The 24,914-nt window shown below is 38.3% G+C and overlaps 1 protein-coding gene and 1 pseudogene across 3 annotated transcripts; both read right to left on the bottom strand.

Annotated features, from left to right (window-relative positions):
* Positions 1-4,205: 4,205 nt before the first annotated feature.
* LOC118818774 lies at positions 4,206-16,041 on the bottom strand (annotated as a pseudogene).
* A 589-nt stretch (positions 16,042-16,630) lies between these two features.
* LOC118818775 (helicase with zinc finger domain 2-like) lies at positions 16,631-21,405 on the bottom strand. Of its 3 annotated transcripts, XM_036586193.1 has the most exons (4): positions 21,300-21,344; positions 20,330-20,381; positions 19,885-20,004; positions 16,631-18,579 (listed from the first exon to the last, which is right to left on the bottom strand). In XM_036586193.1, the coding sequence occupies exon 4, from the start codon at positions 18,206-18,208 to the stop codon at positions 16,715-16,717; it is 1,494 nt and encodes a 497-aa protein (XP_036442086.1). In that variant the 5' UTR covers positions 18,209-18,579; positions 19,885-20,004; positions 20,330-20,381; positions 21,300-21,344; the 3' UTR covers positions 16,631-16,714. The 3 variants fall into 3 exon arrangements, with proteins under 3 accessions (XP_036442086.1, XP_036442087.1, XP_036442088.1); XM_036586194.1 differs by lacking the exon at positions 20,330-20,381 and having other exon boundaries at positions 21,300-21,405; XM_036586195.1 differs by lacking the exons at positions 19,885-20,004; positions 20,330-20,381 and having other exon boundaries at positions 21,300-21,316.
* Positions 21,406-24,914: the final 3,509 nt, after the last annotated feature.

Genomic DNA, 24,914 nt, shown 5'->3' with positions numbered 1-24,914 from the left:
CAGCTCTCTTTATTTCTTAATTTCTAGACCTTACTCCAATCTAAGAAATCGATCAAGATCATTTGAATAATCAGATAACTGTAGAAATCCAATTATGATGTTGACATACTCACTGAGGGAATTTGAGGCTCTGCTTCTGCTTTTTGCTCTTCTAGTTAAAAAGGAGTGTTTTTAGCAAGGGAAGCTAATAGTTTGCAGTTCTTCCTGGTCATGAACAGGCTAAGATCCACCTTGATAAATTAAAAATGGCTTTATATAGTTGCTGTAATGTATCACCGTCATTCCCAGCCTTTCAGCTCTGCTCTGCCATATATTTTCTTTAACCTCCGCATTTTTATAGTCAGCTTGTCATAGAAGCTGTTGTGCGCTGCTACAAGCCACAGGTGCTACCTGCTACTACAACCCAGTTTCCAAAAAAGTTGAGACACTGTGCAAAATTTAAATAACAGCAAACTGCAATGATGTGCAAATCATTTAAACCCTATATTTAATTGAAAATAGTACAAAGACAACATATGAAATGTTGAAACTAAGAAATTTTATTGTTGAATGAAAAATATTTGCCCATTTTGAATTTGATGCCAACAACACTTTCCAAAAAAGTTGGGATGGGGGCAACAAAAGGCTGGCAAAGTTGTGTAATGCTAAAAAAAAACACCTGGTGGCTGATTGGCAACAGGTCAGTAACATGATTGTGTATAAAAAGAGCATCTCAGAGATGCTTCCAGAAGTTAAGATGGGGAGGGGTTCACCACTCTGTGAAAGACTGCACGAGCAAATAGTGCAACAATTCAAGAATAACATTTCTCAACATAAAATAGCAAAGAACTTTGGGCCCTCAGACAGCACTGCATTAAAAACAGACATGATTCTCTACTGGAAATCACTGCATGGGCTCAGAAACACTTCTGAAAACCACTCTCTTTGAAAACCCTTTGTCGCTGCATCCACAAATGCAAGTTAAAACTCTAAAATGCAAAGAAGAAACCATAAATAAAAAGGATCCAGAAATGCTGCCACCTTCCCTGGGCTTGAGCTCATTTAAAGTGGACCGAGGTGAAGTGGAAAAGTGTTCTCTGGTCCGACGAATCAACATTTGAAATTATTTTTGGAAATCATGGACACTGTGTCCTCCAGTCTAAAGACCATTCAGCTTGTTATCAGTGCACAGTTCAAAAGCCAGTATTCATGATGGTATGGGGTGCATTAGAGCACATGGCATGGGTGACGTGCACATCTGTGAAGGCACCATTAATGCTGAATGATATACACATGTTTTGGCAACATATGCTGCCATCCAGATGTCTTTTTCAGGGAAGGCCTTGTTTATTTCAGCAAGACAATGCCAAACCACGTTCTGCATGCATTACAACAGCATGGCTCCATATTAAAAGAGTCTGGGTGCAAAACTGGCCTGCGTGCGGTCCAGACCTGTCACCACTGAAAACATTTGGAGGGTAATGAAATGAAAAATACGACAAAGGAGACGCTGAACTGTTGAGCAGCTGGAATCCTATATCAAACAAGAACAGGAAAACATTTCACTTTCAAAACTACAGCAATTGGTCTCCTCAGTTACCAAACACTTACAGGAGATGAAGCACAGTGGTAAACATGCCCCCGTCCCAACTTTTTTGAAACATGTTGTTGGCATCAAATTCAAAATGGGCTAATTCAGCATTTAATATGTTGTCTTTGTAGTATTTTCGTTTAAAAATATGGTTTACATGATTTACATATGATTGCATCTATTTTTATTTACATTTTGCACAGCGTCCCCAACTTTTTTTGGAAATGGGGTTGTAGAACAGCTCAACACACAGCATTTGACAGTTTATTTGTTTGTTTAACCAAAACATTTGTACATTTTATTCATTTTATTCATGTTATTTCTATTTATATAGATTTTTTCTTTTTCTGATATGTACATTGACTGTGTTTATGTTTCAGGGCTCTTCATAAATATGAGGCACCTGCTGAGCCAGAGACGAAGATGTTTACGACTGAAACGTGACTGAGTGTTGCTTTGAAGCCCTCAGTTTCATTTATTGATGGTAATATGGTGATATACATTATTTCTTGGTGAATACAGACCTGCTGGAGGAACATGTGTCTAATAACATTCACTGACATGTTTGTATTGATTTAAACCAAAGACAATAAAATTACACCTGTTTAGAACTGACATATTTAATATCTGTAGTTGACCATTCAAAAGAAAGTGTTAAAAATGCTTAAAAGTTAAAAGTTCAAACTTACACACTGAATTATTCTTATTCTTATTCTTATTATTATAAGAAATGAATTTTGGAAATTTCTGGAAGTTACTCCCTGAAAAGTCATATTCAGATGTTTCAGTAAGGAGTTAAATATTCCTTAGAATTTTTACTTGACTTTACAGCCAATCATTCAGTTAGCTAATCAATCTATCAATCAATTAAACCTTTATTTAAACCCAGAATACATCGAGGGTGTCCCTCATTTGCAGTGCAGCTGAGCAAGATTAACCAACAAAAGATAATACATATGAGCAAAATGAAGTTTTAGCAACTAAAACAAGTAAAAGTATCAAAATTAATGATCAACAAAAATGATCAAGTAAATAGTAAAATTAAATATGACAACTATGAGAAACTAAGAGAGGTATTATTATGTATGTCTAGGAACCAACTGAAAACTTGCCAAGTTTAAATTTTCAACTCTAATTATTATGTAAAGTAATAAAAACAGATTTAAAAATGACTAAGAAAGATATAAATAGACAAAATTAATTTAAAACTGTAAAAATGAAACTTCAGTAAAAAATATATTTAGGATTCATCCAAAGTAACCACAAATATGTTAAGATAGCAATAAGTGTCAGTAACTAAAAGTTTTATAATTTATACATGTAAATATTGCTAGCATGTTTAAAGAAAATAATTTCTTTGGCTTTTTCAAAGTATTATCCAGCTTAATTACTCCCTTTGTAATGTCCACTTTATGACATGATGACCGATCACATTTACCAGTGTCACCAAAATAATACCTGCTCAGTAGGGGTCCTGTGGAGGTCCTCACTCTTGATAAACAGGATAACAAAATATGCATAGAGACAGATGAACTACAGTCTGTAATCTTAGTGCTGTAAAGTGCCCCTGTATGTACAGAAGCGTAAGATAAAAAAAAATTGAAGTGCACTCCAGAGTGCAAGTTCCACTTCTCCCTTTTTTCCACTACTGAGGTGAACCAGATGGGTAATGTATTAAAAAACAATATTAGCTAATACTTTGCATGGTACACCAGCTTTGAACAGCAGAGGGCAGCATTTTTTGGTGATGTTGTTTGTCATACCCTTTGTGACAAGTGAAAAAACCAGAGCCGGTTTAAGGGGAGTCTGGCCACTTCCCGTTTCCCCTCATTATATCAAAAACAGGACTGCTAAACAGGAGAGGGTGCCAACGAGGGAGTCCTCAATGAATGGGAGTAAATGCCACTCAATGGCTAAAAATGAAAAGTTAAAATAATTTGTAATCACTCGCCCAGAATGTTTCTTTAATTTTAGAAGGTAGAAGGATGTATTTCACTAAAAAAACAAAATTCTTGTCTATATATGTCCTTTTTTCTACAGCAATTGTTTTTCTGGGCAGCAGAACGCTGGCATTACTGCTAGTGAGTGCTGATTGGTTGATGAGCAGAGCAGCTCAAGGGCTGTTCGCGCTCACAGACATCACGGACATACATGAGGTCCCGTTTTAAACTCCTATAACTCAAATTTAAAAGCTTTTAAAAATATAACAGCAGCGTTTAATGCTGTTCACTGTTCAGGAAATGAATGCATTCTTTTACATTAAAAATGTTTAAGCATTTATAAACTATGAGCTCAAATGTTCCATCCTAACCTATTCATTTTGGACTCGCTCAGGAGCGCCGTCTAGCAATTGAGAAACCCAGAAGACACTGCAGAGTGGTAATTCTCCTCTCTAAAAGTTCTCTGAAAAAACTACTATGGAGCGAGCTGGCTAACAATCAGCATGCTGATGCTAAGTCATTTATTTTACCAGATCTTCAAATGCTAGGGAGGGAACCCCTTCAACCCCTGCTGGTTAAATCTGGTCTGGCATGCACTTAGCTCCCCAGTGATTTTTTTTTTTTACCTGGTCCTGGAAGAGTAAGAAAAAAATAAAAACCTGCCCCCTGCTGGTCAAAGCTGGTGAAACGTGATAAGCAACATGCTAAGCCAATATTTTTTCATACAGTAGTGAAAAGAAAATTGAGGGAGAAAACATCTTTTTTGAGATTTATGATGCCTGAAATTTTTCATTCGATACATTTTTTAGGCTATTTTGGATATGTTTATATAGCCAAACAAAAATAAATAGGAAGATGGTTTCTTTTTTTTGTCCATCTCACCCTTTAGGGCTTCCCTATATTATGGTAAGTGTATTTGATAAAATGGATAATGAGTGCAGATAAAAGGTAGGTGTATCTAATAAAGTGGCCAGTGAGTGTACAGTGTAAAACAATGTCAGAATAATATGCAAGCATAAACATGTTCCTTTAGGTCGACACAGTAACGACTTTAATGTTTTCGGCCGAATCTATCACACAGTCCTGGCTGTCATAATGAATCAGCAGTTTTCTCCAGAGTCTATGCACTTCAGCAAGTGATGATTACCTGCAAAACAGGAAAAGAACTGTATTACACCTGTGAGAACTCATGTGAGAGCTTATGGAGTGGATGCTTGTGTGCTTCGTCTTTAGTTTTCAGTTTACCCAGAATGCAGAGTCCATCCTGTGCACGTGTGATTGCGACATTGACCTGGTTGGGGTCAGTAATGAACCCAAGTTTCTTCCCCATCCAAGCTTTGCTGTGGTTTGGTTTGCTTTTGATCTCAGGAAGGGGACAGGAGCGCACTGTGGAGACGATCACATAAGGCCACTCGCTCCCTGCACGCACACACATGCACGCACGCACACACACACACACACGCACACACACACACAGACACACACATCATATGCTTTTTTTCTTGCGTCTTTTATCACTCTTGCAAAAGCAAACCTTGCTTATACACTGAATTGCCAGTTTGTCAGGTACTCACACCATATGTCCGCACTCATTGGTCATTTTATCAGAAACATCTACTATATACAAACCTCAGTAACAAATTCCACCTGTAAGAGTACAAAGTTGTGTAATATATGCTTATTTTGAAATTGTGTTCAACACATTCCAAAACAGTTTAAGACTACTCTCTTTAAAAAGATGGTTCTTCAAGGGTTTTTTAGCAAAGACAATGGTTCTATTTAGAACCGCGAATGCACAAAAAAACATTTGCATGCTCAGTTCTTTGCATTGTGAAATGCTTCTTCAGATTGATGGAGGGTGTTTTGTAAATGGTTGTAGTCAGAACCTTTTTGAAAATGGTTCTATATAATACTAAAAGGAGTTCTGGTAGTGTTACGATGTCAAACTTGTAACAATAGAAGAACACTTTTCAAAAAAGTTCTATCCAGAACCATATACCAAACATCCTTCTTCAATCTGCAGAACCATTTCATAATGCAAAGAACCAAGTGTGCAAATGGTTCTATATAGAACCACTGTCTTTACTAAAGAACCCTTGAAGAACCATCTTTTTAAGAGTGTAGGTACGTTGTGGAATGTTCTTAAACAGGTGATGCAGTCATAATTGGGCGTCACGAAGCGTCCAGGAAAGACTGAGTTCTTTATGAGCGAGAGTTGGTCGAGGTTCGGCACTCTACTAAAAATGCATCAGTGAAAAATCCAGTAGTTTAAGAACGACATTCCTCCATAAGCGATTGCAAGATTTTCAGTTTTTCACCGTCTACTGTGCACAATATTACAGAGAGATTCAGGAAATCCAGAAAAATCCCTGTGAAGACTGAAACAAACACAACTGAATGACCTACGACCCATCAGATGGCAACATAATAAAACTGACATGCTTCTGTGATGGATATCACCACATGGGCTCAGGAATACTTTGACAGAGTGGAAGTCATATGTCAACAATGTCCAGAAACGCTGCCAACTTCTTTGGGCTCAAGTTCATCTGAAATAGACTTATGCTCAGGGGAAACGAGTATTGTGGTCAGCGGAGTCAGTGTTTGTTATTTAAATAATAGATGTGTGTTACCTGGGCCCAAGACCATCCAGATTGTTATCAGCATCTAGTTTAAAAGCCAGCATCTGTCATGGTATGTGGGGGGTATTAGTGTTTGACCTGCACAGCTCATATGTAGATGTCCAAAAAAAAGTATCTATCTCTATCAGTAAAGTATCTCCAAAATGACATGGTTTTGAATTTATTCCAAACAATTTTGCAGCATTTCTATGGGTCCATTTGTAATCCGAAAGTGCGGGTCCTAGACTGACCTGACAATTGTAAACATGCCACAATACGGATCTATAGTTTCTATTTATTAGAATATATGTCAGTTTTGACATGTATATTGCTTATTTCTTTTCCATTCTCTCAAGTCACTGTCTGGTGTTTACCTACATGTCAAACACATTAACCCACCTCCTAAGAAGCACGTCATGCTTCTTTTTAAGCAAGAGATGCAGAATGCTCCATGTTTATGAAGGGCTAATTTGACCGCCTCTTGAATCTACAAAGTGCACCTGTTTGGTACGTCTGAATGTAGATACAAGGTAGGTATTTCTGATCAATGGCGAATGAGTGTAGATACAAGGTAGGTGTTTCTGATAAAATGGCCAGCGAGCCTAGCTACAGGTAGGTGTGCCTAATAAACTGACAGCGTAACCTTCTAATGTAAATGTACTGGATGAAAAAAAACACACCTTGGCTCTTCATAATCGTGCAAACACTGACACCCTCAATACTCTTCTTTTTCATCTCCTCCATGCTCTCCTTGATTGCACAGACCTGTGCGTTGTAGGGTGTCAGGATAGCAATCTTCTCAGGTTTCACACCAGATGTGTGGATCAACATATCAGCAACTCGAACCTGAGAACCATAAAATCAAAATGGAGCCCAGCAGGAGAAATGTAAAGGATATTTCATTGTGTTCTTATCACAGAGCAGCAGGACCATTTCTGCTGACTGTCAAAAATCGGTTTGGAGACTTCTTGTCTGCCATCTCAGTGCACTGGGAACTATGTCAGTTGGATTGTAGAATGCCATGGTTAACTAGTCACAGGTCCAGCAAAAGGTGCTCTCACATGCACTACTATTCCAAAGTCAGAGTGAAAAAATAGAATTTTTCAAATCTGGAATTTAGAAACTACAGAGAATATGTGGCTCCTAACAACCACATGGAAGACCTGTTAGACACCAAAACTGTCCCCATCAGATAAACTGCAGGAGAGGAGAAAATCAGGCTGCTTTTGCAACTTCTAAGACTGAACTTTGCAGGTGTGTCTGCAAATTACTTTGAGAAACTGAAAGTGAGTCTCCTAAAAAGAATGGAAGCTGTAACTGACGAAAAGGATGTTGTAGTACACCCTGTGCTACCCCAGGCTCAAGAAGGACACTGGAGGCAGGGTTGACCGTTGCAGCAGCCATTTTACTGTAATTTCTTCCTCCAAACAAAAAGCTTACAACCAAATTCAGCGGTTTCAGACTAGACTTTTTAGTCCTTTTCTCACTCGACCTTTTCAGCTCTTTTCTTTGCTGCTGCTGCTTGTCCCTCTCTCCCTCTCTGTTCCCTCTCTGCTCTTTTTAAAAGACGCTCAGGTGCTCACCTGAGCCAAGAGGGAACGAGGACTTGTGGCTTCGCCTCCCCATCACCGCCCCACAGCACAGCCACCCGGGTCAAATGTAAGGTAAATTAAAGTGGCCTCGCTGTGGGACTGGAGGCGAAGTGCAGTCGTACGCCATCCCCCACTCGTGATTCTCTCTCCCTGCTGTCCTTGCTGGGCTTCGTCCTTGCTGGGACGGGCACATGCCATAGATATGTTTAGCTGTTGCTATGTTATGTTTAGTTCTGTATAATTTTATGTTATAATTCCTGTTTTTTTTTCCTGACACTGAAAAAATTACTTGTACTTTAGTAGCCATTTTGACTGGAAATTAAATAAATGAAGAGTATCTTTGACTCTGGCACAGTACTGCAGTCACTGTCAAGTCAAATGTACTTTCCTTTAATCACATGATGTATTAGGAAGGAATGCATTGAAAGTTTTACACTTTCTCTCTTACCGCTTGCTTTGCCTCCAGTCTGTTAGCCACTGAATGTTCATTGCCGGCTGCTGTTGAAACAACCAAACTGGTCTCCTCTCCCTGGACATGACCAAATAGGATAGCAGTGGGTGCATCTATCTTATTGAGCAGAAAGAGGGGTCCTCGCTGAGCTCCAGTTCTCAGCTTGCCTTCATAAAACTCCTTCGAGGGAAACTCACAGATACTCTCATGCTATGGCAGATGGCATAAATCAGTAACTTAATATGTTGATATTTGCTTTTGTTTAAAAGGAGGAAAATTAAATATATTTAAGATAGTTTCTTCTTTTACCATCCTGTACTGTGTGTCTAACATCAGAGCATTGTCCATATATCGTTCAAAGAGAGACTTCTGCATACCCAGCTCCTTTACACGGCCGCAGGTCACAATTGGCTGTATCTGTTTGTGGTCACCCAAAATCACAATCTGAAAAAGATAATGCAGATAATACAAATAGTGCATTTGCTTGAAGCACAAGCCTGCACTGAGTTCAGTAGCAATTTTAACATTGAACGAAAACACTTATTTCAGGATTACAGGCGAATGATCAAATGACATGTTTTGTTGATTTTAAAGTGAGATTAGTTAAGACATTCTGTGCAGAGAACACACTTTTTTTGCACATTTTAATACACAAGCCATGTTTATTTACCAAATTTAACACACTGGGGGAAAATGTAACATTTTGCAGAATGTTGTGCACTAAAATTTGCAGAAAAATGCCCTAACCAAAGTTTTTTCCCTGTAGAGGATATGTTGATTTATTTTCACTTTAAAATAAACAAAACATATAATTTGCCCAAGGATGTTCAGTCTTTTGCATGTTGGCAACCTGTTGTAATAACAACAATAACAACAACAATAATAATAATAATAATATTATTATTATAAAATTTTATATGGCACCTTTCATACATTAACAAGCAGCTCAAAGTGCTTTACAAGAAGAAAGGCAAATAAACACCAACACAAGTAGAAACACAAAATAGAGAAAAGAAGTGTTGGGGGAAAAAGGATGGCAAAATAAGAATGGAATAAAATTCTAAAAATTTGGGGTTGGGAACAGTAAAATAAGTAATAAAAATAAAATTGGAGTAACAAAATCAGTTAAACTAGGAAAACTCAAAAAACAATATAATAAAAAAATGAGATACAAATAGTTGTTCTCAAAGTGTGAACTGGTGCAACAAATATAGAAGATACATTTTGAGGTACTTTTTTTAAAATTGCAAATTGAGGATGCTTAACAGGTATTCCACAGTTTTGGAGCGAATACAGCCTCACCACTTTTTGGCATATTGTTCTTGAAACAGAAAGTAATCCTGTGTTTGATGACGACTTTAAAATGTGTTCTTTATTGAACGGAATGCCAGTGAAGTGCTGCCAGTAAGAACTCTTGCTACTAAATTGTGTAGAAACAGTGGTTTGTCTCTACTCAGTTTATGTAAGCCAGTGAACAACGCAATGATAGTTTAAATGAGAGAAAATGAAAGCATGAGTCAGCAACTCAGCATCGTAGTTAAGTAATTACAGCCAGAAATCCAATCAGTAAAAATACAGTTTATATTTGCAGGTATTTCAGGTGATTGTGATAGCTTTTATTAACATTCCCAAAAGATGGTGATTAAGAGGTAAGTTAGAACTCACCTGCTGAGGGTTATGTGAGACTAGTGGGATGAAGGCCTCAGGCTCTGTGGCCATGGCACACTCATCAATGAGGATCTGTCGAAAGTCCATAGTCTTGATTAGGTTTGGGTTCAGAGCAGTTGAGCAGGTGCACAGGACAACGTCATGCTTCATGAGCTCATACTTCTGAGCCTTCTTCAGCACTTTTCTGTAACTATACATGTTTTTATTATTTTTGCCTCTCTGAAGATAAATATTTTGATATTCTGGTGTTTTTTAATAGCTCTCTTTACCTTTCAGTGTCAAATTCCTCTGGATCCTTAAGGGTTTCAAAATATTTGATCTTCTGTGAGTAAGGGTTTTCAGGTTCTCGAACCAAGTACATCAGTGTGATGTCCCTATAAAACATCCACATGTGACTATGTAAAACTCTGCTCTTATTCCTGCTTCTGGGACTATTACTGCCCCTGCATATTGACCTGCATACTGTAGGACTCTCCCTGCTGTAAGCCACTCAGTTGAACTCAGGAAGAACTTGTCAATTAGTTCATTAGCAGAAGGTGTGGGGAAACTAGAGCCAGGCATACACTGATCGATTTTAGCACGTTTTAAGCTCAATTTGGCATTGCCAACTAAACTGATTGAGTCACATGTAGCTTCATAACCTATCATTTGACATGCAGTGTGAGGGAGGTAGTGATGTCCGATGTCTGATGTCCATATGTCAACGCTGCTCTGTTTGGTTGAATAGAATTGCAAAGTCTAAAATTAATATGATGATTGTTTTTCACTTTGACTGCAAAACTGTCCTTGCCCACCCATGCACATCTTATTTACTTTTTCAGTAGATAGTGTGCCACAAGTTAGCAAAGCTGCTTGCTTTCTTAGCATTTTTCTTGGTACTCAGGCAGCTCATATTAATTGAAACAGCTTTATTGGAAATTGTCCGTAAAATGTTGCGCTTCATGTAGGGGTTTCCCCCACATCATAGCATATCAATCGGTCCAAACAATTCAGTATACAGTGTGAACACATACACTGCCTGGCCAATAAAAGGTCACTGTTTGGATTTAAATAAGCAAATACGCAAGATTGCGCCTTTGATTGGATAATTACTGTAGGGATTAATCCATTTTAACTATTAACAATTATTTTAACCCTCGCTGACGCAGAGAGTAGCTTCTCGTTTCTTAAACAACCATGTCAGGAGACGTATTGTGTGGTTGTGGAAAAGATGTCACTGTGTTTTAGAAGGGTCAAATTATTGGCCTGCATCATGCCTAGAACAAACACTAAGGAGACTGCTGAAAATACTGGAATTAGGTTAAGAACTGTCCAATGCATAATTAAAACCTGGAAGATAGTGGTGAACCATCAACTTCATGGAAGAAATGTAGTCGGATAAAAATGTCAAGTGACCATGATCAGCGATAACTTAAACATTTGGTGAAGTCAAATTATAAACAAATGACAATAAAACTTACATCTATGTTTATTAATGAAAGTAAGAGCATTTTTAACCTCCACAAAAAGTCTTTGGGAAGCACTGGAGAAGACATTACGGAGTGGTTTGACTCTCCCGTCCTCAATATAAGATATCGGCCAAAAACAAATGCAACTCTGGGCAGAAATAAAGGTTGTGATGATGCACAAATTTGTCAAAATAATGTATGCTGTAATTAAAGTAGGCCAGGCAGTGTAAATCGCAGGCTTTGACAAATACACAGCAGACAACATGTGCAGGGCAGTGGTACTCCAGGACAAAGACTGCTGTAAAACTCAGAAGAAATAAGTCCTACGTTATACATTACATTATAAGTTCTACAACAGAGGATTTGTTTCAGTTTCCTCAGGAGAGCTGAATGGAGTGAGAAAAGAAAAGAAAAGAAATTTTCTACATTTGGCAAAAATCATCCAACAAGTGTCTTTCTTTGGCACTCAGAGCAAATCTTTACCTTTAACCTTTACCTGAGTTTGTCCTTTGGCTTTTCATCACGGAGGGATTTGCGGCAGAGCTTTAATTTACTGCCAGGGTACGGGAACTCCCGCATCTCCATCTGATCGCAGTAAATGCGCAGGGGCTTAAGGACACCTCTTAGCTCCATCAGCTGTTCTGGAATGTGATATAGATGTCAAAAGTGTGATCTCATCAAGAAGGCATCAAGAAAAGGCATCATTATTCATGAGGCCAATTTTTACCTTCCACACATGTTTATTCCCCTTTGAGTGGAATCAAGCCAATCCATTTTTGTCTTACAGTTTGGAAGACTTCTTGTCTTCCACGTCACAGTACACTGGGAATTATATCACTTGGACTGTAACCACTTTTAATTTTTTTAAATTTCCTGTCAAATGGTCTTTAAGTATGAAATATTTCAGGAGATTCTTCTGAGGAGACTAGATGTCAGATACTTTACTTGCATAATGAAGGAGAAGGTCAAAGACAAGACAACTTGGCGCTATGGGTCTGAAAGGATGTGTAGCTGTCAAGAAGAACCTCACTGAGAAAAGGACACAGACACATCAAACAAAACCACCCACCCTGACCACCCCAGAGTCCAGACCTCAACATCACTGTATGTGTTTGATTACTTCAGAAAATGATCAACCAACTTCTAAGACTGAACTTTGAGGTATGTCTGCAGATTTCTTTGAGAAACTGAAAGTGAGTCTCCTGAAACGAATGGAAGCTGGAATAAAGGGAAAGAGTGGAGACACTAAATAATGAAACATTTAATAGTATATTTAGTTGTTGAGACTTCTGTGTAATTTTCTCCTAAATATGCATTTTTTTCCTGATGTTGAAAAATGAAGACCTAAATGGTTGTTTTGACTGGGAACTTCTACTGAATGGCTGTTTTGTTTTTCCTGACCAGCCAGAAACCTGACCACGAAAACTGGCAGCAACATAATATTAGAATGTAATGCATGTAAGCCATCACAGTCCACCTGCCACGATATCCACAGACTTGTTGGAGGGCCCGCAGTACAGGATGCCGCGCTTCTTTGGTTTCTTCTGGTCTGAACATGAGTCTTGTTTTACTTGTTCAGCCTCAGGTGCTTTGTTCTTCATGTAGAACTGATAAGTAATGTGAACCCCCACCACAGTTTTGCCGGTACCTGTTTAATAGACAGAATAAATGGGAGTGGAACACTGACCTTCAGAGCAAATAAGCTGCTTCTGTATTCAGACATAATAATGAAACTGAGCCTGTTATAGGGAGAAACAACATGAATACAGTTTAACTATTTAATGATAGCCTATAGAAGAAAAATGCTGGCACCAGCCCATGGCCAGCTGCACTTACTATAAGTAGTTTGCCTCATAGGCTGCCTTTCGTTATGTTGCTTTACATTACATTACAAAATGTTTTATGGTGGTTTTCCACTGCATGGTGTGGCTCAACTAGACTCAAATCTACTCGGTTTTGGTACCAGCTACTTCATTTTCCACTGCAGATATAACACCCCCTCAATGTAGCTGAACGCCATAGCGATGCCACATGAAACTGGCATGATGTGAACGAGACTAATTTTGTTTAGAAGAGGCTGATGGCAGCAACACAAAATACTGCTGAAAAAATAGAGGAGTTTGAGAAATACAACATCAGGGTTTAGATGACAAGATGATTCTGGTGCTCAAAGGCGACACGAGGCAACGCTAACCTGGTAGCTAGTGTTAGCATATGTGTTTAGGGTGATATTGATGATTCTCTCTGACCAGTCAGCAGTCAGCAGTTTTTTCATGTCACCTTTTGGTATTGGTTCAGCCCGCTTAGAACCTTGATGGAGGTGATGCCTAAAATTGTACCAGGTACCAGTTTTGCCTAATGGAGACCCAAAAAGGCGAGTTGGGTTGAGCTGGTACCATGTGACAGAGAAGCAGCTTTACTGTTGCAGAAAGCACCAAAGGCCTATCAACTAAATACTCAATAGTTACATGTACCTGGTGGCCCTTGGATCACAGTGAAGGAATTTTGCAAAGCCCTCTGGACAGCTTTCTCCTGACTCTCATTCAGAGGTGGCAGATGAACCAGGTCGCCCATCTCACCCAGGTTGTGGTGATCAACTAAATGTGGCTCTTCATTTTTAGCTGTTAAAAAACAGTGGTTTCAAGTGGTAATATAAAAGTGGAGCACAGCGCATTAGTGGTAAAAGCATTTTGCTGCATGAGATTTTATTGTCTTGTCAAAGCAACATCTCGGTAAAGAAACTGTAAGATCCTTAAACAAAACTTACCAGAATGCTCATGTATATCCCCAGTGGCAATGCTTTGCACCAGCTTGTTTGCTTTTTTTACATTGGCTACAGCATTTTCATTTAGCCTGCAATTTCATAATAAATCATAAATAAATCATACTAAATTACTGGCCTGTCCTAAAGTCAGAGACCACCCTTTATTTGTTTAAGTTCCAGTGAAACTGGCCATTAAGTTGGAAATATTTCTGAGGAGATCAGATAAAGAATAATCCATTTGCACAAGGAAGGGAAAAGTTGAAGGAAACTAAGTGGACTGCTAAGCCTAAATTTGAGATCTCTGGAAGTAACAGAAGGCATATAGTGTATATACAGTGCAGAAGCAAGAAAAGACTCTTCATGTCTACAACCATCAATCAAACATGATGTGCAAGCTTAGGGAATGTATAACAACATCTGGACATGGTCATTTGTTTTTGACTTGTTTTTGAAATTTTAATAAATCATACTGGAAAACATTTGATTAGGGAAGAAATTTATTCTACAGCAAGAGAATGACCTCAAGCATGCTGCTAAGTAGATACTTAAACAAAGAAGCTGCTGGTGTTCTCAGAACAATGGACTGACCACCCCAGAGTTTAGAATATGCTAAGCCAACTTCTGAACTTTGGAGGTGTGCTTCTTTGATAAACTGAAAGTAATTCTCTTGAAAAGAATGGAAGTTGTAATAAAGGTGAAGAGTGACACACTGAACACTCAAACATCTGGTATTAGATTTTGTTGTTGAGGCTTCTGTTAAGTGTTTTCTGCTTTTTTTCTCATGCTGAAAAACGAGTAACTTGTGCTTAATAATAATTTTTTATTGGAAATTAAATAAATTAAAGAATGGTCTCTGACCAATGCACAGTAAAGGATATGCATTATAACAGGGTTGCTTAATCCTGGTCTTGGAGATCTACCATCCTGGAGAGTTCAGATCCAATACACATGGCTCATATAGTCAGATGCCCCTGAAGGCCTTGATTACCTGGATCAGGTGTGTTAGTGTTGGAGGTAAACTCTGCGGGGTGGTAGATCTCCAGGACCAGGATTGGGCACCCCTGCATTACAAACTGTTTACAGTTGAACAAACCTGAATAACAAACTCTAAATTTTCATTCATGATTGAGTGCCTATTGTAATGAAACCACACAAACGATTAAGATGATATGTGACTTACATATATGGAATTTTCTTTGGAATGACTTCTACGGTGAACTTGGTGTCCTTGTCGAAAACTTTATCTGGAATGATGGTCATGCTCCGGTGGTTTATTTGAAAATTTATTTGAATGAGCTTTGATGTTTCATTTCTCTTCTCTTTATTCATCTCATGTTTTAGATTTAGTGGCCACGCCATGTGCAACCCATGTGAAGGGTAGTGTGTCCTCCAAATCAGGCAAGCCAGAGCTATTGCATTGGTTTATTTCTGTCTGTTCTTTCTCAACACACAGACCTCGCAACCTGATGCAGAGGAAGCAGTTTGTCAGATCAAAGTCCAGTTGCCAGTCTTTCTTTCGTGTTTGTGTCATTTGGAAGAAACCCTTTAGATCTGTGCCTGTCCCTTGTGTCCATGTTATTTTCACATCTTCAAGGACTACACTGTTATTTTCTTCCACAGCATTGTATGCAGTGTCGATCTTACAGATCCCCCTCCAAATCTTCTGATACTCCATATAATTGTCATACTTTGTCTTTGATGCGTCACATACATCTCTGAAAAAGCACATGATTGGGTTTCTTGCGTGCTCCAGACAGACCTCAAACAATGGGTTGATGTTGAGGAGCTTGACTGTGGGTGTTGTCATTCCCTTAATGATTTCTGTCCCAAGCTGCACTTGTATTACTTCTCCTAACTTGAGTTCCATGTCAAACTTTTTAAAATGCTGTGAGTCTTCTGAACAAGCTTCTTCTGTTAGCCTCTCAGGATTTCTGTTTGCTGTTCTCACATCTTGAAGGCACCTTCTGACCTTATCCCAGTCTTCAACCTTAACTGCAGATATAATTTGTCTCCACTTATTGACTGAGATTGAAGTCACATTTCTGCTGAACTTGAATGAGTCCTGAGGCTATCACTGAATGAATATATTCTTCTCTTCCAGTGGAGAGTGATGGATTTCTTGTCTTCGTCGTACTCAGGCTGCTCAACAACTTTTAGGTGCCTGTACAGGATAGTCAACTCTGTACACACTTGGCCAAAAGGAAGTGAAATCATGAACTCGTGTTCTTTTGAAGGAACCTGGTCTACTACTGCCAGCTTTGTCACAACTCTGGAACTGAATTTAGAGGTAGTGATGAACTGTAATGCTTGCAATTCAAAGTCCTCAGCATAGTCTGATTGTTCCATGCAAGAGTTGCAGAATTGATCAATCTCAGCTATTGTGTAGTCCACCTTCTTCTTTCCACAGAGCACACTGTGGAGTAGCCTCTGAAGGATCAGATCAAGGTAGCGTCTCATAGGGGAAGATGCCCAGGTGTATGCATTGAGTTGCAAACCAAAGTGTCCCATTTTTGAAGGCAAGGAGGTGCAGGATCTCAAAATGACAGCTTTATGTTGAAAATCCTGAAACTCTTTTGCCATGGGACGCAGCTTAGGGTGGATGTTATCTGATATGATCAACTGAACCAGGGAGTGATAATCTTTGTTCTCTGCCAGAGCTTTCATTTTTTGTAATACAGGTGTAATGACAGTAAGTGATGTGTCATTGTCTTGAATGCTTTCAGTTTCTTCTTCTTGTTGTTCTTCTTCTTCAGCGTCTTTCTCTTCTTGTTCTCTTCTTCTTCTTCTTCTTCTTCTTCTGTCCAAACTTCATTGGATTCTTCCACCTCCTGAAACTCCTCAACTTCACAGATATGTGATAGATAAGGAGACAAGGGCAGAAGGTCAGAATATTTCATTTTAAACTCTTCAAGTTCTTCAAGGTCTGGTTCCTGGTGGCATCTCAGTGGGGTGAGATCTCTTGTTAGGTCTGCAGAGATGAGTTCCTCTGCTACTGCACTGTTGTAGAGATTCATCAGCTCTTCCACCATGCAGTGGGCCCTGCTCTGTTTTGTCCATTGTCCAGAGCTCCAGCCTCCATCCAGCCTGTACTTCCTGTGCACTTCGGTAAAACAATAGGCAGTAGCAACACAATCTTCTACACTTGAGAAACATAGAGGCCCTGAATTATCCAAGCAGCGCTCCTGAATTATCCTGTCAGCCTCTGCATATGACAGCTGCCTGTCAGAGCTGATGAGAGAAAGAGTAAAACGACTGGATACTATTGTGTTGGTGACCTTGTTAACCACTGCTAGCAAGGATATGGTTTTTCGATCCTTATTGGGAAGTAAGCTTAAGTATTCAGAGCTCAGTTTTCTGGAAAACATGAAGGATGTTTCTGCCTGTATTTCCGGTGGAGGGTAAAAAGTTCTTCCTTTCTGTTTTGCCAGGGTATCCTCATCACTGTCTTTGCTGATGTAGCTTGCCACATCTGTAATATGAACAGCAATCACATATGTTTCTCCATTGTCAGTCAGGCTAATAGCGTCATCCAAGTCTTGCGTCCCCTTAGAGTCTATGGTAAACGTTATGTCTTTGCGAAAATCCTCTCTTTTTTTATCATCCTCCATGTCTTCTCTTGGTTGAAATGAAGAGGCAGGGGTGTCCTTTATTCCAGCCTTTTTTGAAAGTATTTGAAACATTTCATACAAGTAATCCTCACATGAAAGAACCTTTGTAACCACTCCAAGAGGATGTGAACAATGTTTTTCCCATTTCAGCACCTTGACGACTAAAAGTTGATCGCCAGCTTTACCTACGAATTTGTCTTTGACCCACAATTGACTGTTGAACTGGTCCTTTCTTCGTATTTCTATTTTATCTGGCTTTGTTTGAATGATACGAATTCTGGTCATGTCATTCTTGACAGGCGTAACAAGTTGATCAAGTCCTTCCATCTTACAGATGAAGGTACACTGTTCTTCGTCTCTTCGCATCAATCCTACAACCTTCCCTGTCACCCGCTCACCTCCTTGTACCTGTGGTTCCCTGCTCAAGATCTGAATGCAGACCTCATCACCAGGAAAAGATCTGCCCACGTTATTTCTTCCAGTAATTTTGATGAGAAGGGTTGGGTCATTGAGAGGTTTGGCATATGCCAGATCATGTCTCTCCATTTTAAGCTTACAGTGCTTATACTCATTTGGCTTGGTTTTTCAGCAGATCTTGGATCTCTCCTTGATTCTGTTCTTGGTCAAATTGAGACTCCTGCTGAAAGTTTGGGCTTGACTGCCTGAAGAGGATTCCTGAGATTTGTGACTGCAGTACTGACTTCTCCATGTTCTCAAAGTGGCCAGTAAATAGGATGTGCAATCAATCACGGAAAAACTTATGATGGGTGTGGTTCTCAGCCCAGCTGGTGAAGAGGAGCACTTACATCAGTGTAAACTAACAGATAATATCTTTGGTCATGTCAGTGGATATCAAAAAGGGCTAACATTTTGGCCCTGTTGGTTTTTATGATCCACTCAACACACTTTCTGTGGTCCTATGAACACACAAAGCATACAGATGCTTAGACTATTTCTCAATTCTTCAAGTCTGACTTGCTTTCTAGAGTAAAATTTTCATTTAGCATGTAGTAGCTATACCATTACAAACAACCAAATATGTATGTAGCTAATAATAAAATTACAGGCATTTTTTGGTTGATTTGTGCCTATTTTAGTGAGAGCAAGTATTATATAGAGCGTATGAAGCCCAGCAACAATGTCACTGACACTGTCACCTGCCCTGAGATGAGGAAGCTTCATGGAAGAAGCTGGAAGGTATTTAATTAGTTTTGACTTGATGAATGTGCTGTGGTTGATGCTTTACCTGTCTTCACAAAGGACTAAACTGCTGTAGGCTAAATTGTCAGATATATGAAAATGTTTTGGTTTTTGTGACATCATAAAAACTCTGAATACAAAACATTCCTTCATAGGAGAAAGCGGGGCACAACATTTTGGCATGTTGTACCCCGCTTTCACTTTTGTGAAATAATTTTCAAAATATTTAAGTTGGAATAATCATGTTTTTATACAAGCAACATATGCATCTCTGCTACAAATGAACACTTGAACTTTGTTTCTAGCACCTTCCGTTCATGTACAATTCCACCCAAAATTACAGGAAGTGCAGTGTTACAATTTACCCCATGGGTGGGCAGAGGGTTAGTTCTAACACTTACTAGAAAAGTCAATTCAATATAATTACATGTTGTAAGAAACATTTTCCAACTGTACTTCATTATTTATTATTTATTTATGAGACAGACAGCTCAGCTGATAGACACACACACACACATCAAATTACATATGAACACTGACATGAGACTGTGTGTCAAACAATGACAGATGTATTTTTTGTCCAGTGAAGGACAGCAAATAAAAAACATCTCACATCAGTAAAATGTGAAACATTATTTTTGAGCTTTACCAACTGTTGATGTCAATTTTATTAATATTCTTATTTATAATTAAAATACTAACATCTGGAAGATACTAGAGGAAAATCCATGTTTTCAGATATTTCTCCTTTTCATTTTAAAATCTGCAAACAAATGAATAAAAAATGTATTTGTCTACTAAATGTGGTTTAGATGTAACACCATGTAACATCTGACCACATAGAACGGAGGTTATACTTAAGCCTAGCTGGCACTTGCTGTGAGCTTGTTACCTGCTTCAAATCGGTGCTATGTTGTAGGAAACAAGATGGTGATAAGGTTAAAGTAGTGTAAGGTTGGATTTTGTGATTTACACAAACAGCTTAGTAGCCAAAAAAAATTATGTTGAAAAAAATGACTTACATGCCCTGAAAACACTCTTTGGCTCACATCTCTTTAAACACTGACAAATCACTTCGAAGTTTGGTGGGAGACTGTGGCGAGGAAATGTGGTAATGTGGCCAGAAGCTCACGCTGCTTGACCTTGTATAAAAACATAAAAAGTCTGTGTTAAATTGTGCCCTGCGTTAAGTTGTTCCCATGCTCCCCTATACGTTGTTTGGACCACAGAATAAATGATGCATTTAACCTTTTCTAGATTACTGTACCGCTACCTTTTTTGTACATAATTTTTATGCATCAAATCGTCCAGCAATGTGGTAATGCAATGTACTGTTAGAAAGCTTTCAATCTCAGAATTCAACTCCCATAAACCATTTTATGATCTGTTATTCACAGCTGTTACGATCGCCACATCTGCAACAAAAGCACCAAATGAGCAAATGCTAGCAAATCTGTGGGTCCTCACCTTCAAAGCCTCACCGCTCTCCACAGCGACATCAGAATCCAAAACATGTGGTCTGATAACACGTCAGAGATCAGTTTAGAGATCCATGAGTCATGTGGAAATAAATTCCTCTGTTCTAGCCCCTGTTGCTCTGTGTCAGTAATTCATACAATTATTCTGGCAATTTTTAAAAAAACTAGGGAGTGGTCTCTTTCAAATAGGCCCCAATTGACTGTAGCCCAAAGTATGAGGGAACAGCGCTCCTTTTACTTTGGGTTTGCCATTTCAGACAAAAATAGGGTGACAGTTAAAAGGTTAAATATAACAAAGTTCATTTACTACATAAAATCATTTTTGTTTTAAAAAAGCGAGAATTTTTTGGCTCTCTGTGGGTCCTTTAACAGAAAGCACTAATTATAATACTACACAATTAAAAATGGAGGTTCTTCAAGGGTTTTTTAGTAAAGAAAATAGTTCTATATAGAACCATGAACACTCAAAGAACGATTTTGATGATTAAAGCGTTCTTTGCATTGTGAAAGAGTTCTTCAGATTGACGACAAATCTGCTGTAGATGGTTCTATGTAGAATGTTTTTGAAAAGGGTTCTATATAGCACCAAAAGGGTTCTTCTGTTATTACAAGCTTAACATTGTAACAATAGAAGAACCCTTTTTGGTGTTATATAGAACCATATACAACACATTCTCCATCAATCTGAATAACACTTTCACAGAGCAAAGAACCCTTTAATCATGAAAAAGGTGTTCATAGTTCCATATAGAACCATTTTCTTTGCTAAAGAACCCTGGAAGAACCACCACTTTAAGTGTGCACACTGGACAGATGGATGCTTATTATTTAGACAAAGAAGCTGTAAAACCCAACACTGTTAATCATAGTTTTGTTTCCCTGATCTTATTCAAGATTAACTGGATATTCAGTACAAAACTGAAACTAGCGCAAAAGCAGGAAAGAGCAGCATTACTCACCATGTAGATCACCTGGCTCTTTGCAAAGATAAGCTGCCGTGTTCTCCCTCACCTAATGTTACTATGACTTCGCTCCTCCCTCTAGAGTGGTGCACTTAACCTTTTCAGTGCCTTGCATAATGCTTATTGAACTTCAGCTCAGAGTAAAACAATATAAAAGCTCAGATCTGACTCATGTAATCACATGCTTACGTGTTATTTCCCCACAAGCATCCAGATCTAAAATGTTTGTTGATGTAATAAGTTGTTAGCTGGCTGTGCTGTGTGACGTTGCAGCACCATTAATATAGTTTTAATGAATAGGAAAAACAGTATTTGCAAAGTAATTGTATTCTTTTAGATTTCTTAGGTTACCTGCCTCAGAAATAGGAATAGATAAAACACTTGAGGATTTTACCTTAAAAAGTTTTTGAAATTCTGATAGTAGGTTAAACAAAAATATGCAGTTACATCCTGTTAAATTATTATTTGATTTTTAACTTAAAGGGGAATTCTATCACTTTGCTGCATAAAAATAAAAAAAAAGATTTAGCATAATTTAGTCATTGAGAGTCATTCAGAGTGGTTGTGTGTGTGTCGCTCTTTACCTTTATTCCAGCTTACATTCTTTTCAGGATGACGTGTAGACATATGGGGAAAAAAATAAGGGCGTGTAGAGTTTCTGTGGAGCTCTGCAGAGTACACCAGTTTGCCATTCTAATTTACATTTGTATTTGCCATTCTAATTTGTCATTATTGTCATGTAGAGCCTTTAAAGAAGGTTTCTTTTGGCGCTAAGTTGTAACCCAGAATCACATTTAGATCATAACAACTTTTCACGTAACTGGGTGGCAGCTTATTACAACCAGCCTGTCCATTGACCTTTAATCTTTTATTCTTTGGTGATACTATCTGAACCTGCAGTTTTATCAGCCTGATAGAGCTTCTTGTTTGCTGTATGGTTGATGTGATCATTTAAATTACACTTTGGTAAGATGATAAAAAAACTGTTTCTGAAAGTTGTACAGTGTACCTTCAATATACCTATTATGTTATACTGTAAAAAAAAAGTAACCAGGTTAACCTGACAGGTTGAGTTAATTGAACTTAAATTAATAAGTTAACAAATGTAAAACAAATTATTCTTTTGTTTCTTTATTTTATATTGCAAGTTCTATGAAATCAAAGTTTTTTAAGTTTAAAAGCTGCATTTTTTTTATACAGTGTACAGTTAATTAAGAAACTGTCAACAACTTTTTGGAGCTTCTGATAATGAGTAATTATAATAAACAGTGGAAAAGGCCCCTAGTTAAAGGCCCCATATCCTATATTTTTTCTTTCTGAGGTTCGTTTCTAATGTTTGTGCGATTTTATGTACCAAAAATTTGTTTATATGACCATTTTCCAGCCTTGGCTGGGTCATGCCCTGTCCTTGTCTTTATCTGTTTCTAGCCATGTGTCTTGTTATTGTTTCTGTCTTCTGCTCTGTCCTGCCTCCCGGGTACCTGTCTCACCTGTCCGTAGTCTGTAGCCCCGCCCTCTCATTAGCCCCAGGTGTTTCTTGTTTGTTCTCTGTGTATTTAAGTTGTTTGTGTTCTGTTTGCTCAGTGTTTTGTTTCTCAGGCCTTGTTTTGTGGTTTTCCCTGATGGTTTTCTTCATGTTTGTCAGTCTTTTGTTTTCATTCTGTTTTAGTATTTTGATCCTTAGTGTTTTTTCTTTGTTTTGTTACTTTTGTGGCTTTGTTGCTATGGGTTTCAACGAAAACATGACCTTGCACTTTCATCCTACCTCTTTGCCTCCCTCGTCGTTACACTCAGTGTGTGAAATAAACCCTGGTATTCGGGGGGTCTTATGTAGGCCAGCTGCTAAATCACGTCTTAGTGGTGCTGATGCTAGTTTCAACTGCAAGAAAATGTTTGGTTAAACAATTCTTCTTCTCTAAATGCTCTATTCTAGTTCTAGTTTGGTAATGCGCTCTTCCTCACATTAACTGAAATCTTACTCATCTCCTCTTGTCTTGAACAGTCTGGAACAGTCGTTCTTTACACCAAATGCTGGAGAAAATGGGCGAGTTTTTAGATTTACAAATACACTGCATAAGTTTTTCGGAACTGGGTGAACTAATTTGCAGCAGCGCCACCCTGAGGCAGAACAGTGCTACAGCTTTGCTTAGTTAAGAATATCAAAGACAGAAGCTGATTGTGGGTGAAACAGCCGAACAATGACAGCGAAACATCATACGTTTATTGTCAGAGACCCCCCAGAATTTTAGGTGTTCGGGGGTCCAAGAAGTTAATTAGGGGGTCCAACCCCCCCCCAGAGCCTGGTGTTTTTCACACCTTGGTTACACTTCTCTGTATCACCAAGAATTAAAGGCTGTTTTTGTAACTGTGCCTTTAAGACAATATATGTACAACCCCATTTCCAAAAACGTTGGGACACTGAAAATGTAAATAAAAACAAAATGCAATGATGTGCAAATTATTTAAACCCTATATTTAATTGAAAACAGTACAAAGACAACATATGAAATGTTGAAACTAAGAAATTTTATTGTTGAATGAAAAATATTTGCCCATTTTGAGTTTGATGCCAACAACACTTTCCAAAAAGGTTGGGATAGGGCAACAAAAGACTGGTAAAGTTGTGTAACGCACACCTGGTGGTTGATTGGCAACAGGTCTGTAATTTATGATTGGGTATAAAAGAACATCTCAGAGAGGCTGAGTCTTTCAGAAGTAAAGATGAGGAGGGGTTCACCATTCTGTGAAAGACTGCATGATCAAATAGTACAACAATTCAAGAATAACGTTTCTCAACATAAAATAGCAAAGAACTTTTGCTTTCCTCATCTATAGTATATAATATCGTTAAAGGGTTCAGAGAATCTGGAGAAATCTCTGTATGCACGGGACAAGGCCAAAAACCAGTATTTGCTGGCCTTTGGGCCCTCAGGCCGCACTGCATTAAAAACAGACATTATTCTGTAGTGGAAATCACTGCATGGGCTCAGAAACACTTCTGAAAACCACTGTCTGTGAAAACAGTTCATCACTGTATCCACAAATGCAAGTTAAAACTCTAAAACACAAGGAAGAAACTATATATGAACAGGATCCAGAAACGCTATTAAACGCTATGTAAACCCCATTTTTCCACAAATCTGGGATATAAACTATAAACAGATGGTGTTTCTTCAGTGATCTGCTCTGTAAAAATTATTTGTATAAAAAAATACAAAGAGCGTCTAAGATTTTTGGCTTTCAGCAGTAAATTGTAAGCATATAGCAATATGTGTATGATCATAAAAAACATGTTCCGTTAATTTGAGGGGAACTTTTACAAAAAATAAATAAATGAAATTAAAATGTACATTTATTTCATGCAGTTACTGAATGATTTGCCTTACGATTTGGTCATGTAAATTCGGATGGAAAAACCAAAATATACCCACGAGCATAAGAGGTTCAAATGGACTGAGGGGAAGTAGAAAAGTGTCCTGTGGTCCAACGAATCAACATTTGAAGTTCTTTTTGGAAATCATGGACACTGTGTCCTCCGGGCTAAAGACCACTCAGCTTGTTATCAGTGCACAGTTCAAAAGCCAGTATTCATGATGGTATAGGGGTGCATTA

The sequence above is a fragment of the Colossoma macropomum genome, unplaced genomic scaffold (assembly GCF_904425465.1).
Source record: "Colossoma macropomum unplaced genomic scaffold, Colossoma_macropomum, whole genome shotgun sequence".
NCBI lineage: Eukaryota > Metazoa > Chordata > Actinopteri > Characiformes > Serrasalmidae > Colossoma > Colossoma macropomum.
Note: the sequence above shows the minus strand (reverse complement) of the source record. Positions and strands in the feature narration are given on the sequence as shown.

Excerpts from the sequence above, each read along its gene's own strand:
- LOC118818775 (XM_036586194.1), bottom strand. The coding sequence starts at position 18,208 with ATGGAGAGACATGATCTGGCATATGCCAAACCTCTCAATGACCCAACC.